Genomic DNA, 23416 nt, shown 5'->3' with positions numbered 1-23416 from the left:
GGGGAGAGAGAATCCCAAGCAGGCTCCTCACTGTCAGCAGAGATCCGGACATGGGGCTCAATTCTACAAACTGTGGGATCATGACCTGAGCTGAAATTGAGTCAGATGCTTAACTCATTGAGCCACCCAGTCACCCTTATTTTATTTAGTTATTTTTTAAGTTTATTTATTTAGAGATAGAGGGGGAGGAGCAGAGAGAGAGGGAGAGAGAGAATCCCTAGTAGGCACTGTGCTGATAGCACAGACTGAGTCACCCAGGGACCCCTAGTCTCTGTATTTTAGTTGAAGTGCTTAGTCCATTTACATTTTAAGTAACTCTTGAATACAGTTGGGTTTCTAGCTACCATCTTGCTACTTGTTCATTTGCCATATCCTTTATTTTTCCATTCTTGCCTTCTTTTTATTATTCAAGTATTTTTATTACCCCATTTTATCACGTATAACTTCTTATTCATTCTTTTAAAATTCCTTTTGTGGTTATCCCACAGATTATTATATGTGTCTTTGACTTATTCCAGTTCATCTTAAATTCATACTTTCACCATTTCCCGAACATGTAAGAACCATATAACAATTTCACTCCATTTGCTGATCTCTCAACTTTCGCGCTATTATTATATATTGTATTTCTATGTGTATTTACATTTGTATGGGAGTTGGTTTTTATGTTATGTATATTATATTACAATAAAAGAACCTTACAGGATATTATTATCATTGTTGTAAATAGTGCTCTTTGTTCCTTCCTGCAGTTTCCTGCTTCCATCTGTATCATTTTCTTCAGCCTAAAGTTGTCCCCCTTCATGTTTCTTGTAGTGCACATCTGCTGGCAAAACCAAACCAAAACAAGCAAAAACCCATTTATTTGAAAATATATCTTTTTGCAGGGCACCTGGGTGGCTCAGCTGGTTGAGCGTCTGACTTTTGATTTCAGCTCAGGTCATGATCCCAGGGTCTTGGGATTGAGCCCCATGTTGGGCTCCCTGCTCAGCATGGAGCCTGCTTAAGATTCTCTCTCTCCCTCTGCACCTCTCCTCCACATGTGCTCTCTCTCTCTCTAAAATTATAAAAAAGAAAATATCTTTTTCAATTGAGTTGAAATTCACATACACAAAATTAACCATTTTAAAAGTGAATAGTATGGTGACTCTGGTTAACAATACTGTATTGTATACTTGAAAGTTGCTATGAGAGTAGACCTTTGTTCTTTCTTTTTTCATTGTCAATCTAGCTAAAGATTTGCCAATTTTATCACTCTTTTCAAGGAGACAACTTTTTAGTTTATTAATTCCCCTTATTGGGGTGCCTGGGTGGCTCAGTAGGTTAAGCCTCTGACTTCGGCTCAGGTCATGATCTTGCGGTTCTTGAGTTTGAGCCCCATGTCGGGCTCTGTGCTGACAGCTCAGAGCCTGGAGCTTTCTTTGGATCTAATTTTTCTGTTCTCTTTCATTTATTTTTACTCTAATTTTTACAATTTCCTTTATTCTGCTGGCTGTGGGTTTAGTTTGTTCTTCTTTTTCTAATTCCTTATGGTGTAAAGTTATGATATTGACCAGGTATTTCTTCGTCGTTAATGTACACATTTAATGCTATAAATTTTCTTCTTAGCACTGCTTTTGCTGCATCCCATGAGTTTTGATATGTTTTGTTTTTATTTTCCTTTGTCTCAAGATATTTTCTAACTCCGCTTGTGATTTCTTCTTTGATCCATTGGTTGTTCAAGAGTGTGTTGTTGAATCTCCACATACGTGTGTATTTTTCAGTTTTCCTCCTGGTAGTGATTTCTAGTTTTATTGTGTTATGGTTGATGTCATAAAATATATCTTTTTATTTTTTGTATCCATTAACATAGTTTTATAATTATAGTTATGTTTTATAGTTTTATCTTTTAAATTCCATACCTGAGTTAAAGGTTATTTTTGCACTATGATTGCAGTGTTACAGGATTCTGTATTTGTCCACATATTTATCTTTACCAGAGGGCTATATATTGTTGGATGCCTTTGTGTTCTGAGAAGTCAGCTCTCCAGGGGTTGAAGAAACCTTGATTTGTAGTATTTTCTGATTTACATGGCATACATACACCCACCATGGGTAATGTGAAGTTACCAATGTGACATAGTGGAATGCGTAATTGGGAAGATATGTGCACAATCACACATCTGGTGAGAACTGGCTCCAAAATATCTCTTGTTTCTTGGAGTCTCCCTCTGCACATGTGTAGCTTAGGAGTCTCCCAACAATTTGAGGGGAATTCATATGCATATTTTGGAACTCATTTCTCTGTGATTCCTTTCTTTCTGTGATTTTTGCTCCCCAACTTTCAGAGACTTGGGTAGCCCTGAACTCTACATCTGTCTCTTTATCCCAGAACTGCTGACACTTTCTTGTTGGTTGCTTATTAGTATCTCCAAACACTTTTTAAAGTATATATTTTGTGTAATTTTTATAACTTTTTCCAGGGGGAGAATTAGTCTGCTAAATGCTACTCCTTTACACCTGGAATTGGAAGTCTTTTCTCACATCCAGTCTTTGGCTTTCACTGAAGAGGTTAATCTATTATGTTTACTGTGGTTACTAGTATATTTGGATTTACTTCTACATTATAACATCTAATTTTGATCTTTCTCATTATCTTACTTCTCTTGTTTCTCTTCCTCTACCTCACTTTTTGCTTCCATTTGTATTGATATTTAAAAATATGTGTCTGTTTGTCTCACTTTCTCTTTTTCTCTTTAGAAGTTAAATGCCATGTTTCTATTCTTTTAATGCTTATCCTGGAAATATTAGCATGCTTATTTAATAAAGTTTAAAGTAAATCAATATATTTGCCATCCTCCCAAGGAGCATAGAACACTATAACTCTGATCACTCTGTTCTTATTTGTATATATTTATTATCTATCATTTTTTGATACCACAAATCAGACATTATTATTGTTTTATGGAGTCCATGTTTATTTTGGCTTACTCACATATTTACCCTTTTTAAATGTTTATTTATTTTTGAGAGAGAGAGACAGAGTGAGACAAAGCATTAGCAGGGGGCGGGCAGAGAGAGAGGGAGACATAGAATCCGAAGCAGGCTCCAGGCTCTGAGCTGTCAGCACAGAGCCAGACACAGCGCTCGAACTCACAAAATGTGAGATCATGACCTGAGCCGAAGCCAGACACTTAACCAACTGAGCCACCCAGGCACCCCTTTACCACTTGCCAAATGTGTTAGATCAAAGAGGAGGAAACCTAAGATTGGTTGAGGGAAATATATCGATGGAAGTGCACTCTCCCAGGATTCAAGATTGAATGGGACTCAAGTACTGGGGACTGGCACTAGTAGTCTACTAATCAAGCCTTGGTCTCAATGTCTCAATGATGGCCTAATTATTAAGGTAGAAACATTTGAACTTCCTTGATGCACTATAGAGGAAGGAGTCCACGTTGGTGTGCAGCTGGATTCCCTGATCACATTGGGAATAATGGATTTCCAGCGTGATAGATCCCTAATGGTAACAACCACCAGAAACAGATCATTACAGAGAACCACAGGGATGGAATGGCAACTGGAGTGTTTTGGAATGGAAGGAAATGTGGTGGTGGCTAATTGATAATAGGATCCCTCAAAATGAAATATATGGACAGCTTACTATAGTGCTTCTTGTTCTATATAGGTGTATAAATTTTAGATCTGTTGGAAAAAAATGTAACACGAGTCACCAAAGTGGGGAATCACAACCTCTTACTCAGTTTTTACACTTGTTAATAGACCTAGGGCTTCTCAACCAAGGAGGCTGTTGGACCCATTTGAAAAGGTACCCCACAACATGACCACAGTTATATACTGTCAGTGTTTACCTAAGCCTTCCCCAGGGGGGAAGTGACTGTGCAGTGGGAGAGGGAAAATGCCCGACGTTTGGATTGTCTATTAAATACTGGCTTTGCTACAGTGGGACGAGAGATCCATTCTGTGTGTTTTTTTTTCTCTCCCATAGCCACAGAATGTAGAGTATGACTAGATATACCTAGTAGCTGATAGAATCCACACATTAGTTCACTGACCTGAGGGATGAGCACTCTTATGCTAGGAAGTAGCCAAGTAAAAGCCCCTGGAAGTTTCCTCCATCCCACATCCAGGCTAAACCAAAAGCAATACTGCATCCCTGAAGGATTTGCAGAGATAAGGCTACAGAGAAGCAGCTGTGGTGATGTCTACCACATCACCATTTAACTTATCTGCTTGACCAGTACAAAAGTCAGATAGGTTCAGGGGAATGACAACAAATGATTACAAACTTAATCTACTGGTCATATCAACCACAGGTGTAGTTCTGCATGTAGTGTTTTTGCGAAGGCAAATGAACACAACTCTGGGCCCTTTGTATCCAGCCATTGACCCAGAAAATGCTTCTTCCTCCCCATCCTCTCAGTGATGAAAATCAGAAGTAGGTATGATTATGCATTTTTACTGCCTTAACCCCAGAGTGAATCTAATTTTCCTGTTCTTGGTCACAATATAGTTTTTTTTTGGGGGGGGGAGGTTGATCATCTTTATATCTCACAGAAGATCACGCGGTTCCATTAAATTGCCAATATTATACCTATTAGATGTGATGATCGCTAGGTAGAAAGAAACATAGATACCTAGGGAACACATATCCATAGATAGGGTGGGAGATGGCTCAGGATCCTGCCAAATAGGTGATGTTTCTAGGGATCCAATCTGGTGCATCTTGAGGGATCCTTCTAAAAGAAGAGAAAAGTTGCTGTACTTCCCAATGTCCATCTTAAAGGAAGAGGCTCAATGCTTGGTGGGCCCGTTTGGATTTTGAAGGCAATATACACCAACTATATTTGAGTCTGATATTCTTGCCTATTTGGAGGTAGGTCCCAGAACAGAAAAGGGTCCAGAGTGTGGGGTAAGCTGTCCACCACTTTGGCCTTATGACAAATAGAGGGTCATAAGGAAGGGCTGTGGAAAATGTAATTTCTGAATGAAGCCTCTGACGAGTACCAATAAGAAAATCACATCTCAGGGGCACCTGGGTGGCTTGGTCATTTAAGTGTCTGACTTTGGCTCAGGTCATGATTTTGCAGTTTGTGGGTTTGAGCCCCTCATCAGACTCTCTGCTGTCAGTGCAGAATCTGCTTTGGATCCTCTGTCTCCCTCTCTCTCTGCTCCTCCCCCACATGTGCTCTCTCTCTCCCCCAAAATAAATAAACATTAGAAAAAGAGACAATCACATCGCATAAAAAGCAGAGAGTAGAATGGTGGGTGCCAGGTGCTGGTGCTGGGGGGTGGGGAGGGAGAAGTGGGTGGTGTTGGTCAAAAAGCACAAAGTTTTAGTAATGCAAGATGAATATGTTTTTTTTTTATTTAAAAAATTTGTAATGTTTATTTATTTTTGAGAGGGAGAGAGACAGAGTGCAAGCAGGGGAGGGGCAGAGAGAGAGGGAGACACAGAATCTGAAGCAGATTCCAGGTTCTGAGCTGTTAGCACCGAGCCCAATGGGGGGCTCGAAGCCATGAACCGCAAGACGAGAAGTTCTTAAGATTTAATATGCAGCAGTGACTATAATTAACAACACTGTATTATCTATTGCTAACAAAGTAGACCTTAAGTGGTCTCACCACACACACACACACACACACACACACACACACACACAGAATTGTAACTATGAGGAGGTAATAGATATATGAATTAGCTTGATTGTGGTGATCATTTCACAATGCATACATATAAAAAATCACATTGCATGCCTTAAATATATATATAATGCTTATATGTCAATCAATAAAACTTTTTTTGAAAAAAAAATACAATCACATCACAGACCATAAGGGTTTGGAGTAAGGCCATGATCTCCCTGACAAAAATTCCCCATTTGAAAGGGAGCTCCTGGCTCATTACTAAGCCCTGGAGGGACTGAAGTCCTGATGATGCAGCACACGGAGATCATGTGACTTGAAATTTCCCATCATGAACTGGATATTTTAACTGACTCACTGGATCATATTTAACTGATTCACTGGATCATAAAATGAATATAGGCATCAGTATTCCACCATAAAATTGATGCGCTATATACAGGACTGAACACAATCAGGTCTGAAAGGCAACTGCTTGAGCAGGTGATCCAATAATCCTATGGTACTTGCTCTCACTCCTTCACCATGTCCCTTCAAGCCCTTCCTATGGCCTCATGGGGAGCTCCCTATGAACAGGTAAAGGTCAAAGAGGAAGTACAAGCCTGATTTATGCATGGATCGGCACATTAGGACATCACCAGCTAGAAGTGGATATCACTGCACTATAAGCCCACTCTGAGTGGCCTTGAAATACAGTGAAGCACCAAGTTATCCCCTTGGTGTGGAAGGAGAAATGGCCGGAGGTATGTACTTGCTGGTCAGGGATGTGGAAAGACCATAACTGGACATCTGACGACACAAGATCTAGGGACAAGAAATGTAGATGGACCTCTCAGAATGGGCACAGAGTGTGAAGATGGTTATGCCCTACATAAATGCCTGCCAGAGGGCATTTGTCCAGAGGAGGTTCTCAGTGATCAGGTGAGAAAGAAGACTGAGCTTGTGGATATCAACTGGATTCTCTCCTCAGACACCCCGGTGCTTGCCTGATTGACTCACGACTAGAAAGGACATGCAAGCAGGGTTAGAGGTTCAGCCTGAGCCTGGCATTGTAAAGCTTAGTAACGTTGATTCTGGCTACTGCTCCTGCTGGATGTCCAACCTGCCAATAGCATAGGCCAGTGCTGAGCCTCTGATATGGCACCATCCCCTGGGAAGACCAGTCGGTTTCCTGGTGGCTGGTTGATTACATTAGATTTCTCCCACCATCCCTGTGCCCACAGGGATAGACACATACCCTGATATAGAGTTACCCATCCTGTTCACAAAGTTTCTTCCCAACTGCCATCATTAAAAGATTTAGAGAATGATCTATCTGTGCCAGAACCAACATACTGTGATGGTTCATTTTAATGTGTCAACTTGACTGTGCCCAGACATTTGGTCAAACATTATTCTGGATATTTCTGTTGAAAGTGTTTTTTGAATGAGATAAACATTTAAATTGGTGGAGTTTGAATAAAGCAGATTGCCCAATGTAACATGGATGGGCCTCATCTAATCAGTGGAAGGCTGAAGTAGAAAAAGACTGACCTGCCCCAAGCAAGAAAGGATTTTCCCAACATACTGCCTTTGGACTTGGATCCCCCAGATCCACTCCTCTATTTTGTTTCACCCTGCTTTCATCCCTGGGAGCCTGGCCTTTATGGATTACATCAATAAGCTTCCTTGTCCTTTAGTTTCTAGTCAGGTTTGCCCATTGGGAGTCTATGGCAGGATATCATAAAGAGGTAAGAGAGTAAAATTAGGCTATTTATTACCCCCAGCTCTGCCCTTGTAGGGTCACCTAGAGCTGGTTGTGTCCATCGACCAAAAGTCACAATTGTTTTCAGAGTTCATTCTACATGAATCTTTGATTTCTGAAAATCACTTCATTCCCTCATTCCTTCTAGCTTAGAGGAGTTTTAACAGCTCATTGCCTAGCGTTATCCCGTGTGGTTTTGCTACACCCTGCCCATACCTTGTAGACCATTCTGTTTTAAACCCTCCTTGAATTTTCCTATTTCAAATATGTCATCTGTCTCCTCTGGGGACTCCAATATGTTCCTTCTTGTTTCCTCTCTGTTTTATCCCTTTTCTCCTCTAATTCCCTTCTGTAAATACTGTAGGTATTTACTAGGATTTCAACTATGACCTCTAAGCAGATGACTCCTGAATCTATAGTTTGCTGGCATACAGGCCTAAATCTCAAAATCATATTTGACTCATAACCTTCTCCCACTCTCACCTCCACTGCCATCCACCCTGTCCTTTCTAGTTCCATGGCTACTATGCCATACGGCATGGTGATGAAGAGCATGGGCATTGGCCTCAGTCAGACATAGGCTTGAATTCCATTATCTACTGCTCACTTGAATAAGTTCATCCCTCCATTCAATGAATATTTATTGAGCATCGGCTTCATGCCAGGTACTGTTCTAGGCCCCGAGGATTCAGCAATGAAAAACACGAAATCCCTGTCTCATGAGGCTTACATTCCAATGGGGACACAGGTTCTAAATACATGAACAAAACAATAAATAATTTCAGATTGTGCCCAGAAGAAAACAAAATGGGGTAATGGGAAATAAGTGTCATGGGAGGAGGAAATCTTAGAATCATAGGGAAGTGTGGCTAGAGAGGAGAAGAGAGTCCTGGGCCATGCTCTGGGACATGATAAAATTTAGAAGTTGGGAAAAATAATAGCAAATGTATTTATGGCTTTTACTAAGTGCCGGATATTGTGCTAAGTGTATTGCATACAGTAATTCCCTCGATCCTTGCTATAACCCTAACAGGTATCACTTTGACCTTTATCATCATTTTACCGATGAGGAAATTGAGGCACAGGGAGGTTAAGTAACTCACCAAACGTCATCTAGATAGCAAGCGGTACAATTGGGATTTGTACTTAAGCAGCCTTGTTTTGGAGTCCATGTTCTTAGCTTCCATGAAGAAAACTGTCCTCCAAGAAGAGAGAGAGGAGGAAGGGTTAGTAAGAGACCGAGAAGTAATATAATGTCCATGACCTCAGTTTTTCCATCCATGAAGTGGAAATAAAAATAGTGTACTTCACAGGGCTGTTGTGAAGATACAATTTTATACTGCTTGCAAAGTGCATATCACAGTGTCTGTCAAGTAGTAGCCACTTGGTAGATGGAAGCTGCTATTATTACTTCTTAGGCTAGTGTAACAATTTCCTAACTGGCCTACATGACTCCTCCCTCTCCAGCTGCACCTCCAACCCAGACTGAACAACTGGCTCACATAGTCCAATTTACCGCTACGCAGTGGTGTCATTGTGATCTTACATACTGGTCACCTGCTCAAAATCCTTTGGTGGTTCCCAATTGCCTATGGCAGTGATAGGCCAACGTTTTATGTAAAAGACCAGATAGTAAATATTTTTAGGCTTTGTGGGCCATGTGTTCTCTGTTGCTACTACTCATTCCTGCCATTGTAGAGCAAACACATTCAGATGTGTTCCAATAAAACTTACCAAGTCAACCATGGAAAAGGCTGGATTTGGCTCACAGGCCATATTTTGTCAACTCCTGGCCTACAGAATTAAGTTTGGCATCAGGACTCTATCTGCCTCTTACAGTCTTGCCTCCTACTGCTTCCAACTGTTGGTTCGCAAACTGTACATGGAGGGAGAGGAGAGATCAAAGAAATAGGCAGGCCACTGCAGATTGGTAAATGGCAAGTTTAATAAGCCAAGGAGCTTACTTACAAGGTTTGTCTTGGATGGCCACAAGACAAGTAGATTTCCATACCTGCCCACCAGAATTTTAAGTTTTTACAAAGGCCTTGACTGGGTTCAGTCATGTATACCGTCTAGATGGTTTCAACACATTACTATCTCAGGGCTATGTCCTTGGGGCAGCTTCTAGCCTGGGTGAGGCAAGTGGAACACACATTCCAAGGACAGGGGAGGGGATGAGGAGCCTCCAAGTGCCTAGGTCCAACTTGTAAGCCAATCGGTGGTCATGTCCTCTTGATGACCTCCTCTAACATCAATCACCCATTCAAACACTCCAGCCAAACCATATGATGCTCTTCATTTACACTCATTCTTTTATCTGAATTGCCCTCCTCTTCAAGCTCTGTCTATTACAACCCTATGTATGTGTATTGATTAGGGTCCTTTGTAAGCAACAGAACTGATTTTGGCTGTAGTATAGACAGCAGGGGCTCATCAATATCAGTGTTCTTTTTTTCTGGATGCCCACCTAGATTACATTTTCCAGCCCACCTTGCAGTGAAGTGTGGCCATGTAACTGAGTTCTGGCCAATGGAATATGAACAAAAGTGATATGTGCCATTTTTCCATAAAAACCTCCCACATCTGATCCTGCCAGCTGAATGCAAAGGTTGCCTGTTGTAGTTAGTTCAAGCTGCTGTGACAAACTCTTATAAACGGAGTGACTTAAACAACAGAAATTTATTTCTCATGGTTCTGGAGCTTGGAAGTCCAAGATCAAAGTGTCAGCCAATTCACTTCCTGGTGAGGATTCTCTTCCTGGTCTGAAGATGGACACTTTATTTCTGTATTCTTGCATGGTGGAGAGACAAATCATCTCTCTTGTCTATTATTATAAGGGTACTGATCCCATTCATGAATGCTCCCCACTGATGACTTAATTACCTCCCAGAGACCCCACCTCCAAATACCATCACACTGGGGATTAGAGCTTCTACACATAAATTTTGAGGACGCAGGAACATCCAATTCATAACTACTCCTAAGATATAGAGGAGAGAAGAGCCAAAGAATGAAAGGAGATTGGATCCCTGAGTAACTATGGAACATAGTCCTTCTGCTGATTCACTTTGGATAGGGCATGAATGAATGAGAAATAAACATTTTTTGAGCCACTAGTATTTCAGAGTTTGTTTATTTCTTACCCAAATTATTACACTGGCTAAAGGAATTTATTTGGAAGGCAATGGGTTAGCTCACAGAGGGAAAAACTAAACAACCAGGTCTCAGAAACAAGGCATCTTCTGGGATCTAGATAGAGAGAACTAATGGATCACTTTTCCAGGGCACCAGTGGCACTGTCATCAGCTCTAATTGTTTTCCATCTTTGCATCGCTCAGCTCAAGATTCAAATTCCTAGGAGAATCTAATTGACTTGGCTTAGAACCTGTGCCCACCTTTTGACCAGAGGAATGCAGGGAATATCGACTGGCAGTCCCCAAATGCTGCATACAGTGGGGGTGGGGAGTCTTCCAAAGGGGATGACATAGCTGGCACTTGATATGTCCAGCAAAGGAGCAGTAAATCCTGGGATTTATGTGGTCCATCTATTGAATTCTTAATTTCAGTTATTGTACTTTCAATTCTAGAATTTTCATTTGATTCTTTTTTATAGATTCTAGCATTCTGGTGAAAGTGATCATGTTGTCCCTTATTTTCTTGAATGTTTGTAGTCTATGTCATATAACTGCAATAACTGGGTCACTATGAGTCTGTTTCTTTTTTTGTTAATTTTTTAAATGTTTATTCATTATTGAGAGATAGAGACAGAGCATGAGCAGAGGAGGGGCAGAGAGAGGGGGAGACACAGAATCTGAAGCAGGCTCCAGGCTCTGAGCTGTCAGCACAGAGCCCAATGTGGGGCTCGAACCCAGAAACCGTAAGATCACGACCTGAGCTGAAGTCGGACGCCCAACCGACTGAGCCACCCAGGCACCCCACTATGAGTCTGTTTCTATTGTTTTGTTTTTTTTTCTTCTTGGACTTGTTTCTTGGCACATCAGTTATTTTTTTATTGACCACCAGACTTTGTGTCTGAAAAGGCATATAGGCTGTAGATGACCTTATATCCCTTCAGAGAGGATTCACCCTGTTTTCCCCAAGGCAGCAGAAGCGCAAGTTACCTTAATCCAATCAACCACTGCCATGACTTGAGGCTGATTTATAGCATTTGCTAGACTCATCATATCCTCAGTTGACCTGATTGCTAGGATATAGCTCTCCGAGAGGTCCCAAATGAGAGCCAGGAGGTAGATGTTTCCTAAGGATTTTCCTCCTTGGGAAGTTCTGAACTCCAATTTTTGTCTCTTCAGCTCTGTGAAACTTCCAAACACTCCTCTCTACTTTTGACCACTCTCCTTGACTTCTAATTTGTTACTCTGTGCAACTTAATCAGCAATTTCCCAGAGGGGAAAACCTGTGCTGAGTGTCAGGTTCACTTTTCTGTGCTTCTCCACTCTCTAGATCTTGGACATTCAAATTCTAGCTGGCCTTGCAGACCTTAAACTCCATTTTTTGTCCCCTGGGTTCTGTGGTATTACCTAAAGCCCTGGCGGCTTCTCTGCCTCTTGAGAGACACTTTCTACTCAGTGTCTGGTCCAAGAATTGGCAGTTATTCTAAGGGAAAAAAGCAACATGCAAGAAGTTGGTCTTACTTTGATGAGTTTCCCTTCTTTCTGGGATCTCACCTCGGAAGTCCTAGCTCTCTGATGCCTTCAGAAAAGAAAATTCTTTTTCATATTTTACCTGATTTTTCTAGTTGTTCTCAGAACAGCATTCGTTGGTTATAAGTTACTCCATCTTTAAAAATTTTTTTTATGTTTATTTTATTTTTGAGATGAAAGAGACAGAGCGTGATCAGGGGAGGGGAAGAGAGAGAGGGAGACACAGAATCTGAAGCAGGCTCCAGGCTCCGAGCTGTCAGCACAGAGCCCAACGCGGGGCTCGAACCCACGAACTATGAGATCATGACTTGAGCCAAAGTCTGCACTCAACTGACTGAGCCACCCAGATGCCCCCTTTTTAAAAAATTTTTTTCATCTACTTTAAAAAATATTTTATTTTTAAAATTAATCTTTATACCCGCAGGGCTTGAACTTACAACCGCAAGATCCAGAGTCACATGCTCTACTGACTGAGCCAGCAGGTTGCCACCAAGTTACTCCATCTTGAAGCAGAAATCCCTTGAGTGCTACAATATATTTTTTAATTGAAGTATAGGTGACATACAATATTATATTAGTTTCAGGTGTACAGCATAGATGATTCTATATATTATGAGTGTTCACCATGATAAGTGTAGTTACCGTCACCATACAAAGTTATTATAATATCATTGACTATATTCCCTATGTTGTACTTTTCATTCCTGTTATTTATTTTATAACTGGAAGTTAGTCCCCTTCACCTGTTTTGCTCATCTTCCCACCCTCCTCCACTCTGGCAACCACCAGTTTGATCCCTGTATTCATGAGTCTATTTCTGTTTTCGTTTGTTCATTTGTTTTCTTTTCTAGATTCCACATATCAGTGACATCATACGGTATTTGTTTTTTTCTGTCTGACTTATTTCACTTAGCATAATACCCTCTGGATCCAACCATGTTGTTGTGAATGGCAAGATTTCATTCTTTTTATGGTTTATATTCCATTGTATACATATAATACTTTAATAAGTATTGGGCCTCCAAGAATTTTCTTGTATATTTCTCTCATTTATGAGGTCCTTAACTGGATAGGAAATCAGATATTTGCAATACCTTAGATATATAATTTTTAGTTATGATGATGACGACAGTATGACACTGTGTGTATCAGAATTAAGTGCAGGAAACAGAAACCACTCTAAGAAATTTAAAAAGTGAGGGGTCCCTGGGGGGCTCAGTCAGTTGCGCGTCTGCTTTGGGCTCAGGTCATGATCTCATGGTTTGTGAGTTCAAGCCCCGCGTCTGGCTGTGTGCTGAAAGCTCGGAGCCTGGACCTGCTTCGGATTCTGTGTCTCCCTCTTTCTGCCCCTCCCCCTATTCACACTCTCTCTCAAAAGTAAACAAACATTGAAAAAAATTAAAAAAAAGAAATTTAAGAAGTGATGCCCCTTACCTCTTTTTTTTTTCAAAATGGAATTATACAACTTGTTTCATTAAATATATCATGTATTATGGCATACTTTCAGGGCAATACATATGCAGCCTTATTCTTCAGTTTGATCTATAATATTCCATAGTGTGGATGTCTTGTAATAAATTTAACCATTCCCTTACTGATGGACACTCATGTTGTCTCCAGGGTTTTTGCCACTAAAATTAACACTACAGTAAATGTCATTATACCTCTGTGACAGTGAGTCCTGGTACTTTTATTTCTGTGCAGTGGAAGTTTCTAAGTGAGATTGCTGGGTCACACACACACACACACGCACGCACACACACACACACACACACACACATCTTTAGCAGGCTCCACACTCAGGACAGAGCCTGACTCGGAGCTCGATCCCACTACCCTGGGATCATGACCTGAGCTGAAATCAAGAGTTGGACGTTCAACTGATTGAGCCACCCAGGTGCCTCAATATTTTTATATTTATTTATTTATTTATTTATTTATTTATTTATTTATTTAAAATAATATTTTCTTTTTAATTGACTACTTAATTCACACCGTTTCTTCTCTTGGCTGCTACTTTGGTAACAATTAGGTCCCCACCTCTCAAGAACATTGCACTGAACAGGCTGACACAGAGCCAGTGTGAACACAGGCCCCAAACCAGGGCTTGTGGAAGAAAAACAACAGCAAAACCAGCCTTTCTCTTCATTTAGAAAGGGACTGTGAATCAGAGGGTCCAAAGTTCCAATTTCCAAGCATGGAAAACCTGGAGCTCAAAGTGAAAATGGAAACCAAAATGCATCAGAAATGAAATATAGTACTCCTCACATACTCAAGGTCAAGATGGTTCATGAGAAATAAGTGATCATGTGGCCTTGTATTGGGAATGGCCCCACTCCAGCATTTTTAAAGGAAGATGGTTTTGTTTCGTTTCCCACAGGGGTATAAAATCTACAAGGGCATATAATCAATCAGAATAAATCAGCTCACTCACAAGACACTCCCAGATAATGATTTTTAGTTGCTGAGCATAGTCAGTACATTATTTCAAAGAGGAAAAATTCAGGATAATCTGAGAATTCAAAAGTGACAGCTACATTTGCTGATAGGTTTATGTGAGGCACACATACATTTTTTTCCAGTGTATATGTCAAAGGACCAAGACCCCTGATCATCAAAATAAGTTATTTTGTACATTATAGTGCACAGAACAACAGAGGGAAAGACACTTTCTCGGAGAATGACCAAAAGGCATCTTACAAAAGGTTCATATTACTCTGAAGGAGAAGGACTGGAGCCCAGTGCCTTATGGTCTTCATTAGCTTGACCTCGCCTCTTCTTTGGTTGCAGTGGCTTCAGTAGGAGCTGTCTCTTCTAAACATTCTGCTGGCTTCTCCTCCTCCTCCTCCTCCTCCTTCTCCTCCTCATCTTCCTGGGGATACAGGTCCGGGTATTTCTGCATGCATTCCTGCATGGCCAGGAACTGGTCTACACAGTCTGACCCCTTGACATCCTCTGTGCTATGGTGGAAGCAGGAAAAGGCCGACTTGAACTGTTCCCCACAGGGGCCACTGGCCATTCCCCCAAGGCACCGGCAGTTCCAGTTAATGTCTCCATTTGGCAGGATCAATCCATGCTCCTCGTACGGATCGTTGGGGTCATCAGCCACCAGCTCTGCATTGCTTGGAGTTTCGTGGTCTTCTTTGGTCACAAATATGATTCGATCCTTCCCTTCCTGCCGGCAATAGGCCATGGCTGCAGCGTCGGCACTCAGACCTGGCGGCGAGAGCGGTGGCGGCGGCCCAGGCGGTGGCAGGCTCCTGCTGTGACCTCTCCCCCAGGCTGGGCGGGAGGCTCCGAGGCCTACACGGACCCGCCCCTCGAGGTCTGCCCCGCCCCGCGCCTGCCTGCTCGCCCTCCCAGCCCCAAACCCTGTTCCCCCTCCGCCTCAATATTTTTAAACTGTAACAGACAGAATTAGATTATGTTCCAGAAAGTTTATAACAATTTATGGGAAGAGATTTAAAACAGAGAATTTAAGTCTTATCAAATTGCTGGAAGTTCTAAAAGAGCAGGGTATAGGCTAGATTTAAAAGAACAAGTCCAGTAAAATACAGAACTGAAAACCCAAGGGAGCTACTACCTTTGATGTCACCCCTAGAGCTCTGCCAAGAGTCAAGAACCTGCCATTGTCGCCTCTGTACCTGCTGCAGCCACCTCTAAATACTCAGGGAGATAGATGAACAGCATCTGTCGCCGCGATCCAGCAATTATAAGCCAGATCAAGAAACTGCTGTTGCTGCCTTTGCTATGGGTAACCCCTCATTTTTTTTTTTTTTTTTTTTGATGCCCAGGAAGCTGGAAGAGAAACACTGCAGAAAAACCTCATGTATACAAACAGGACTGTTCTTTCTAGCTTGTGAGCTCACTTCCTTCCACCTGCCAGACATCACTTAAGTGCATCTACTTGGTGATCTCGAATTTACATGCAAAACCCGAGCTCCATGGGATTGAGAAGTGGGATGGAAGTGGAGTAAACCTATCCATAGTATTAGCACAGTCTGTGATTATTATGTAGTTTTACTGACTACCCGCTTCTGCATAAGGCTGGATAAGACACTAAGTTCCGGTATTCACTGCCTACCACTGGACTTTAGAAGTGAGGGAAAAGACAAAGAGGCAATTCACAAGACAGGAAATGCATATGACTTACAAAATTAGGGGAGAAGAATTTTTAAACAACTCATCGGTGATTCAAAATCAGTAGTAAAATCAGGTATCTCCTTTTTGGCTTATAAAATTAATTAATATAAGTTAGACACAACTTAAAACTAGTGACAGAGTAATAAAATGGACACTTTTATTTACTGTTGGAGACAGTATAAAGCTGTCCAAATATTTTGGAAAATAAAGAGACCATATATGTCAAGAGTCATTACTGATATTCATATACTGTGTCCCAGTAATTCCAGTTTGGGGATTCTATCTTAAGGTAATATTCCTAATATACGGAAAGGAGGTTTGCATTCAAAGATATTTATTGTAGCATCATTTATAATGGGGAAAGTTGGAAACAACCTAAATATATATAATAATAAGGGAATGGTTAAGTAAATTTTGGAACAGATACAAAATTAAATGTTTTGCAGCCATAAAATAATGCATAAGTGAAATGATCATGTTACCAGAGACTTTTCTTCTCTTTAAGTTAATCTATTTTTGAGAGAGACAGAGAGAGAGAGAGGGAGAGAGAGCACATGTGGGGGAGGGGCAGAAAGAGAGAGGGAGACACAGAATCCAAAGCAGCCTCCAAGCTCTGAACTGTCAGAGCCCGATGCGAGGCTTGAACCCATGAACCCATGAGATCATAACATGAGCTGAAGTCAGATGCTTAACTGACGAAGCTGCCCAGGTGCTCCCAGAGACATTTATTTTAATCCACTGATCAATATGGGCACAATGCCTAAGTCATATGAACTTTTCAAGGACCTACAAAGGTAGCTGAAGTTTGACGAAAATTGCTGGCTTGAAAACATAAAGATAACTGCAAAATTAAAGTCAACAAATGTTCAAGTAAATGTCGAAAAATGTAACATTTTTATAAATTATTACGTTTTATATCTAGAAAAACTACATATTCTTTATCCATTCATCAGTCGATGGAAATTTGGGCTCTTTCAATAATGTAGCTATTGTTCATACTGCTGCTATAAACACCAGGGTGCATGTATCCCTTTGAATCAGTATTTTTAGATCCTTTGGGTGAGTACCTAGTAGTGCAATTGCTGGATCTCAGGGTAGGCCTGTTTTTAATTTTTTGAGGAACTTCTACACCATCAAAAACAAAATTTAAAATTTACTTCAAATTTTTAGCAAAAGATGTATTTAATGTAGGATATGGGTACACCTTAAAGTATATATGGTAAGATGCAGGGTGACATCTCCAAAAGCAAGGGTGCTTAGGGTTTAGCATGGTCTTAAAATATCTTGCATATGTTTTGAGCACCTATTATGTGCCAGAGAGGGAGAGAGAGAATTCTAAGCAGACTCCATACTGTCAGTGCAGAGTCTGACGTGGGGCTCGAACTCACAAGCAGTGAGATCATGACCTGAGCTAAAGTCGGACATTTAACCCCAACTGAGCCACCCTGGTACCCCTGTGCCAGACTGTTAATATGCACTATCTTCTTTATTTTTTTAAAGTAATCTCTGCACCCATTGTGAGCGCTCATACTTGCAAACCCAAGATTGAGAGTCACATGCTTTACCTACTAAGCCATCAAGGTGCCCTGCACCATCTTCTTTAATCCCTACAACAGGACAGGGTTAGTTCTGCTTATTATAATTTTTTTTTTTTTTATATAAGAAGAAACTTAGGTGTCGGCAAACTTAAGCAACTGGCCCAAGGTCACATGTCTGGGAAGGGTGGAGCTGGAGTTTGTAGGCAAGTGGTTTTGACTCCAAATCCTGAGCCCTTAGGATTGAGCCCTGAGCCCTGACAGACATATGTTATAGCATCAAGGTAAAAACAGAAATGAAAACAAAACAAAACAAAAAAAGCTTACAAAATTGTTGACATGGCTTAATTACAATGTTAGAAATAACACAGTGTTCGTTGAAAATAAAATATTTTTTCTGACTTTTACTGTTTGGCATTTTCTAAAAATATTTTTACAAAAGTGTAACATTAACTTTTTAAAAATTGGGGTTTGAGAATGCTTGTATAATAGTGACATCCCGTGGCTACAAGGGATCATTACAGAAGTAGTCGTTAAATTAATGTAATTTCAATTCTGGAAGTGACTACTAGAGGGCAGCACTGGGCTTTGTTCTGGTCAAGTTTTCTGGGCTGAATGTGGCAGAGTTGGGTCAAGGTTCCACCTCTCCCCTCAAAACTGCCATAATAAATCTATAGATAAATAGATCGATCGATAAACGAAATACTCTCAAATAGCTTCTTTGCACTCTGAAGCAATAATATAGCGAAGTTATGAAGCTCTGAGCCCTGGCACCATGCTGCCTAAATTTGATCCCTGACTCCACCATTTACTAGCTGTGTGAACTTGCCCAAGTTCTATAACCTCTCTGAATGTTATCTTTTTCTCCACACCTAAAGTGAGAGTAAGAATCGTCCTCACCGTTTAGGGGTGTTATGATAAATAAATGAAAAAAAATATACTGATAGCTCCACTTGAGAGGAAGTAATTGGCAATTATTATATTGCTTCCTATCCCCAACTATCTTTCTTTTAAGAACCAATATATACGTATTTTGTTGAGCGCCATAAGCAGAGAGAAAAATTTGTTATTACTGTTGAATTCACCAAAGAACTTTCAGTGGGGTAGGGTTTATATGCAACATTTTAAAGAGAGGTTGAGGATTGCAGTTCAGAGCCTTCACTGGAATCATGCAGATCCGACTTTGAATCTGGCCTGGGCAGGTTACCGACTCTGCCTAAGCCTCGTTTATCTAAAATGAGGAAAATACTATTACATGCATCATAGTTTTTTTGTGACGATTGACATGAGAGGGTGCCTTTCATGCTGGTACACCATGATTGGCATGTAGACCTCACAGCTTTTGTTTCCCTCCTTATCCCCAGGGGGGTTATATGTGACACGGAAGCCCTTGTGGCAAAGTGTGGACATTTGTCTAACATCCTTTCTTGTAGTTTTCCTTCTCCTACTGTCATTCGTCTTCCCCCACCTCCCTTGCTCCCCAGGTTCTCACGTGACTTCCTGACTGCAAGGAGCTACTTGTCCAAGCCTTGTTCTGGATGATTAACTAGGAATACATCATTCTGGACCTATTTTTTTTATAGCCCATGCCCCAGCCCTGCAGAGCTATTCAATTTGTGTCTCAGTCTCAAAAGGAATACATAGATCCCAGGCTAACGCCCCAGAAAGCCACTTTCCCATGATGTATATAATTGGGGGTTCCCTGTAGTGTTTAGCAGTAAAAAAAAAATAACCCATTAAATGTGAAGGGACTATGTTTTTGTCTCTGCAACTAAAGTTAAGAGGGAAACTAGAGAGATGTGTCTGATTTCACAATTAGTCTTGTGGGGCAAGAGAGTGTGTCATTTGGATGCTTTCATTCCATGGCTTCTTAGGAAGATCATTCAGAGATAACTGAATTCTGTAAATTGTTAGGCTTCAATATTGGGAATGTAGAACAGGAACGGATATGTTTCCATAAAATCCAGTAGGATCCTATTAACATTCTGGTGCTTTAGGTCAACAAGACCCCCCATGGGGCAGTATGTAACCAGACAGTGTACCTGAGGTTTCTGACACAGTGGTTTTAAAAGTTCTGTAGGAATGATCCCTGATTGTACTCATGCATTTGGAGTTATTGCATATTTTTAGACTCACAAGGAACCCAAGCAGTTGTTCTAAAATTGTCATTAATTATACTGTCACTGAAGTCTAGAGATCCAATGGGTATTTTTGAGCCTATAGCTAAACCCAATGGGCCCACCCTGTGATTTCTTTTATGAGGCAGTGGTTAAGGGTCTTGACTCTAAATCTAAACCACTTATTTTTTTTTTCACAATCTGGCTCCACCACATACTAGCTGTGTGTCCTTGGAAAGTTACTTGAACTCTCTGTGTTTCAGTTTCCTCATCTATAAAACATGAATGATAATAATACGAACCCTACGGGACTATTGTAATGATTCAATTATTTAGTATATGTAGAGTGCATAGAGCATTGCCTAGCACACAGTGAACACTCAATAGGTGTTAGCTATTAATATTAACAGAGAGACACAAGTGTTGATGGAACTCTTAATTTTACAAAAATCACTTCAGAAATTTTTTATGTGCGAATTCACAGCCACTTCTACCTGTAAATTTGGAATTTCATGTCTGTTCAGGATTTGGGAGCATTCCTTGAATGACGGTTCCTTGAACATCTGGATCCCCATCAGAACTCTCTCCTGTGGAGTGTCTTCTGGGGGCTATTCATGGCACTGATAGATGAAGAAGGCTAGACGGCCCCTCACTTCCATGAACATTTTTGATCAGGTCACCCCAAATTCTACAATTAGGGATTATTTACTTTGGGTGATCACCTTGTTTTCCTGGAGCCCTTGCTAAAGAGCAAGCAGACTTGGAGAATTACTATAAGAGCTGCATTAGTGGAATGTAGCAAGGATAAGCATGGGCTTAGTTGGAGCCAAATGGCCTTGGGTTTGAATTATGACTGCACCACGGACCCCGAATCAGACTGTCTGGGCTTAAATACTGGCTCCACTGATTGGTGGCTATGTGACTTTAGGTAAGTTACTTTAACCTCTCTGCACATCTGGAATTCACATAGCATCCACCTCATGGGATCATTGTGCAGATTAAAGGAGATAGGGCTTCTAAGAATGCCTGTCACATCATCAGCATTCAATAAATATCATTGCCTTATTTATCTGGGTCTTGGTATCCTCATTTACAAAATGGGGAAAATTATATCTATCTTCATGGTTGTTGTGAACAGAAAATGAGGTGATGTACATGTAAAAGTGCCGGCCATACTAAAAAATAAAGAAAAGAAAACAGTGAATGTTGGCAAGGACGTGGAGAACGAAGAACCCTCACGTATATTGCTAGTGGGAGTGTAGGATGGTACAGCCTCTTTAGCAAACAGTTTGGTAGTTCATCAAAAAGTTCAACAGAGTTATCATATAACCTAGCAATTCCAGTTTTAGGCCGATACCTAGGAGAATTGAAAACATATGCCTGCACAAAAATGTATACACAATGTTCACAGAAGCATTATCCATAATAGATGAAAAGTGCAAACCACCCAGATGTCCATCCATTGAGAAACAAATGAAAAAAAGTGGTGTATCCCATAAAATGGAATATTATTCAGCCATAAAAAGGAATGGTGTACTGACACGTGCTGCAACACACATGACCCTTGAAAACATGCTATAAGTGAGGGGCGCCTGGGTGGCTCAGCCGATTAAGCATCCGACTTCAGCTCAGGTCATGATATCGTGGTCCGTGGGTTTGAGCCCCAGTCAGGCTCTGTGCTGACAGCTCAGAGCCTGGAGCCTGCTTTGGATTCTGTGTGTGTCCCTCTCAGCCCCTCCCCAATTCTCACTCTCTCTCTCTGTCTCTCAAAAATGAATAAACGTTAAAAAAAATGCTAAGTGAAAGAAACCAGTGATAAATGACCACATATTGTGTTTACATTTATATAAAATGCCCATAATAGACAAATTCATAGAGACAAAAATTAGATCAGTGGATGCCAAGTAGCTGTGGGGAGGGGAGAATGGTTACAGGATTTCTTTGTGGGGGTAATAAAAATGTTCTGGAACTGGATAGTTGGTGACAGTTGTACAGCCTTGTGAATATATTTTACAACACTGAGTGGTATACTTTAAAAGAGTAAATTTTGTGGTATGTGAATTACATCTCAATTAAGCTATTACTTTTATTTTTTTAATGTTTGCAGGATGCCTGTGTGACTCAGTCGGTTAAGCATCAGACTCTTGATTTCAGCTCAGGTCATGATCTCATGGCTTGTGAGTTTGAATCCCACATCGGGCTCTGCAGTGACAGCGCAGAGCCTGCTTGGGATTCTCTCTCTCTCTCCCACTCTCTCTGTCCCTCCCCTGCTCTCTCTCTCTCTCTCTCGAAATAAATAAATAAACATTAAAAAAATAAGGTGTCTGCCATATAGCAGCCCTAATTTAATACAAGTAGTTTTCAGCTACCAATCCCTCAGCTCTTGCCTTAGGAATCTAGAACAGGGCCCTGAATGAATGGTACCCTCAACAGAAGGAATGCTCAGGAAGAAAGGATAGATCTAAAGTATGGGAAGTTCGCCGAGGTATGGGGTAAATTGGAAGGAAAAGCAGTGAAGACATTTGAAGGGACTAGAAGGAGACAAACTTCACCTACTTTGAATTTTTCAGGGAGCCTGCCTGGATCATCTTTCATATCCTGGGCTGAAATTACAGCTGATGAATGTTCTGGCATTTAAGCTGTCCTGGAGAAGGGGCGACGTGTGGCTATTCCACAGAAGGGAAAAAGGAAGAAAACAGAGGCAAATCCGAGGGTACGTAAGTCTCATTTTGAAAGGCAGAAAAGGCAGTAGTCCGTGGAGAATGAGTTTATCTAGAGGACTCTAATTGTTTGTTAATCTCTGGGTCAATGGATTTAGGTCAGCACTAACTCTGCTACAGGTGGGATCAATTTAAAGGATTAGAAGTGTCAGTCTAAATCCTAATCCCGGTCTTGGTCTGGGGATGCTGAAGAGTGATTTACAAGAAGGTTTACTATCCCTCTCAATTATTTACCCCATTAATGGAATTTATCAACAGCCTGGAGTCCTTGGCAGGATTATGAGCGAACAGAGGATGCACTGAAATGAACACACTGGGTAGCCATGCCAGAGATTTGCATGCGCAGAAGGGAAATTGAAGACATTTGAGCGGTGACTTACATGGTGAGTAGTTGACAGCTCTTGTTTATTAGAAAAATCGTAATGGGGAAGAAACACAGCCCATGTGGGAGGTCAGACTTTTGACTGAAATATATCAGTTTTACTGCAATATGTTATAAAAATAAATGAAGCAAAAGAAAGAATAAAAGAGAAAAAGAAAGAAGGAAAGAAAGGGGGGAAGAACTTTCAGCACTTTAAATCAAGATTTGGGCTCAAAGGTTCTCACTCAAGGTTTCATTTAGATTCACTCATGATTCTTTTTTATTTCTTCCTGATGTTATCTTACACGAGCTGTTAACCTGATTCAGGCTGTCACGGTAAAGATCAATCATCCATAGAAGTCCTCGGCTTGACAAGCTAGGCTGAGGAACCATTTTCCTCAGAGCTATTTTTCATAGTCTTTCTTTGTATATGTTTAAAGAACAGCTTTGTGAAATCAGCTTTCCCACCAGATTTTGAAAGCCACCTGA

General features: G+C 40.9%; 1 protein-coding gene across 1 annotated transcript; it reads right to left on the bottom strand.

The window, feature by feature from the left end:
- Positions 1-14369: 14369 nt before the first annotated feature.
- LOC124514015 (mitochondrial intermembrane space import and assembly protein 40-like) lies at positions 14370-15244 on the bottom strand. Its single transcript, XM_047082123.1, has one exon. The coding sequence runs from the start codon at positions 15242-15244 to the stop codon at positions 14810-14812; it is 435 nt and encodes a 144-aa protein (XP_046938079.1). The 3' UTR covers positions 14370-14809.
- Positions 15245-23416: the final 8172 nt, after the last annotated feature.

Source organism: Lynx rufus, unplaced genomic scaffold (genome assembly GCF_022079265.1).
Source record: "Lynx rufus isolate CCGP_SWC_20201006 ecotype Redwood Valley unplaced genomic scaffold, mLynRuf1.p SCAF_19, whole genome shotgun sequence".
In the NCBI taxonomy this organism is placed as follows: Eukaryota; Metazoa; Chordata; class Mammalia; order Carnivora; family Felidae; genus Lynx; species Lynx rufus.
This window is presented reverse-complemented; position numbering and strand designations above follow the sequence as displayed.

Bases quoted from the DNA above. Each gene is read 5' to 3' on its own strand.
- LOC124514015 (XM_047082123.1), bottom strand. From the start codon at position 15,244: ATGGCCTATTGCCGGCAGGAAGGGAAGGATCGAATCATATTTGTGACC.